The sequence below is a fragment of the Cyclopterus lumpus genome, chromosome 9, assembly GCF_009769545.1.
Source record: "Cyclopterus lumpus isolate fCycLum1 chromosome 9, fCycLum1.pri, whole genome shotgun sequence".
In the NCBI taxonomy this organism is placed as follows: domain Eukaryota; kingdom Metazoa; phylum Chordata; class Actinopteri; order Perciformes; family Cyclopteridae; genus Cyclopterus; species Cyclopterus lumpus.
In genome coordinates, this window is record NC_046974.1 from 1687501 (window position 1) to 1690000 (window position 2500).

The following is a 2500-nucleotide window of genomic DNA, read 5'->3' on the forward strand; positions in this document are numbered from 1 at the left end:
TTCGGTGCGGCTGTTGGTGCGTAAAGTCTGCGCTGAAGCAACCATCCGAGACCGAGCCAGCGGAGCTCTCCAACCGGGCTAAAGGGGAGCTCCAACCGGGCTGAAGAGGAGCTCCAACCGGGCTGAAGAGAAGCTCCAACAGGGCTGAAGAGAAGCTCCAACCGGGCTGAAGAGGAGCTCCAACCGGGCTAAAGGGGAGCTCCAACCGGACTAAAGGGGAGCTCCAACCGGGCTGAAGAGGAGCTCCAACCGGACTAAAGGGGAGCTCCAACCGGACTAAAGGGGAGCTCCAACCGGACTAAAGGGGAGCTCCAACCGGGCTGAAGAGGAGCTCCAACCGGGCTGAAGTCAGTTTACGCTGTTAACCAGGTCGTTATTAGCAGGAACAGATCCAAAGATGAAGCTGGAAGGGAACCAGGTGCTTCTGAGATTTATGGATGTCCCTCTGATGCCCGACATCGTTTCAAATTTACCGCAATTTTTGAAATAATGTGAATTTATTTATTCATTAATTACAAGTGGAGAGTTTAGAAAGAGCTGATGAGAAGAGAAACATCTGAACCTCAAATATGTCTCCAAAGAGTCCGAATATATTCAAACAAACAAACGGAAGTTCATGTTATTTAGAATAAAATCAGTTATTAATATAATTTACTGATAACTTCTGATCGTAAATTAATTTAAAGTTGGAGGTCTGAGTCTCTTTTTATCTTTTTGTTTTAAATGTAAATTAAAGCTGATTAACATGATGGAGAACTTGTGGAATCAGACTCTTTAAATTAAATAAAAATAAATGTTATTATAATAAATGTTTCAATAAGAGGATTTACACACTTTGGTGCGGATTACATTTAATCTGAACGTTGACATTTTGCTAATATCTCTCGTGAATTCTGATTTATTATTTTAACGATCAAAGTAGAAACATGATCAGATGTGATTCAACACTTTGTTTTTTTTTGTGAAGTGTGAGCTGACGGTAAAAACCTGTAAGTCAGTTCAGCAGAAATCAAATATAAATAAGAGTTTAACGTGAGTGACGGAGGCTGAAACATGAGATCAGCTTCAGTAAATCATTAAATGCAGACACACTTAAATATTTACAGCAGAGATTTTTAAGTGGAAATACGGTGTTTCTCTGTTAAATGTCCGTAAAACAACACATCTCAAATGTGACTTGGCTTCCAGTTTGTAAATGTTTGTGGTGTTGCGTTCATGACCCTGACCTCTGATGATTGACACCTCCCCCCCCCCAGCCATGCTGAAGCCGGGCGACCCGGGCGGCTCGGCCTTCCTGAAGGTGGACCCGTCCTACCTGCAGCACTGGCAGCAGCTCTTCCCTCAGGCGCAGCTGAAGGCTCCGCCGCCTCCACCCGACCGCCTCTCCATCCCCATGGACGGCCTGCGCCCGTCACGTCTGCACAGCCACCTCCTGGCCTCCACGCACTGCACCTCCTCTTCTACCTCCTCCTCAGCTGCAGCAGCTCTCACGCCGTCCTCCTCCTCCATCTCCATCTCCACCTCGGCAGGGCTCTCCCAGCTGCCCGTCCCGCAGCAGATCGCTCTCTTCGGGCAGGCGCTGGCCCCCGCGTGTGCCGGGCCTGGAGGAGCAGGAGGAGGACCAGGAGGAGGAGGAGGACCAGGACCAGGAGGAGACCTTATGGTGATCGTGCCCCCAGACAACCAGCAGGGTCTACACCCGGCAGCGGGGCTTCTCCATCAGGCCAAAGAGCAGAGCTGCAGCGGGGTTGGCGTGGTGTCGTCCAGCGTGAAGAGCAGCGGAGGAGGAGGAGGAGGAGGAGGAGGAGGAGGAGGAGGAGGAGGAGGAGGAGAGGAGGGCAGCAAACCGTCCAGGTTCAAGCTGACGTCGGAGGAGCTGGACTACTACCTGTACGGACAGCAGAGGATGGAGATCATCCCTCTGAGCAACCAGACGGGAGAGCTCAACAACCGTACGTACACACACACACACACACACACACACGTACACACACACACGTACACACACACACGTGCGCGCACACACACACACACACACACACACGCACACGCACACCTCAGGTCACTGGAGGTCATCAGAGGTGTGTTGACGCTGATGTCGGCCTTTGAATGCTTCACAGCGGCGACTTTTAAACCTGTGTCAGTTTAATATTATTGTAAATGTGCAGAATTATATGAATATATTATAATTAAGTTGAAGAATTTATTATTAAAATATCCATATGATAATTATTAGTACTAATCTATAGTTTTATACTGATACTCAGTAAAGAGTTTGTAGAAACTTTAATAATTATTGGTGCATATTTCTAAAATATATCTGCAAGAGTTTAATACGCTTTATTAAAGTGTAATTAATCTCTTTAAATTATTCTGGAATTGATATAATAAAATTATGAATTATTTCTGTAATATTTGTATAATATTCCTGCAGAGAACGTGTTATTGACGACGCAGCTTTTAATTCATAATGATTTTATATCATTTAAATTGTTTTGCA

General features: G+C 46.2%; 1 protein-coding gene across 1 annotated transcript in view; it reads left to right on the forward strand.

Moving 5' to 3' along the window:
- Positions 1-1258: 1258 nt before the first annotated feature.
- prdm6 (PR domain containing 6) overlaps positions 1259-2500 on the forward strand; it is a 77124-nt gene continuing 75882 nt past the window's right edge. Inside the window, exons 1-2 of the mRNA XM_034540716.1 lie at positions 1259-1768; positions 1817-1952. Coding sequence (XP_034396607.1) covers positions 1259-1768; positions 1817-1952 — 646 coding nt within the window. The remainder of the gene's footprint in view (positions 1769-1816; positions 1953-2500) is intronic.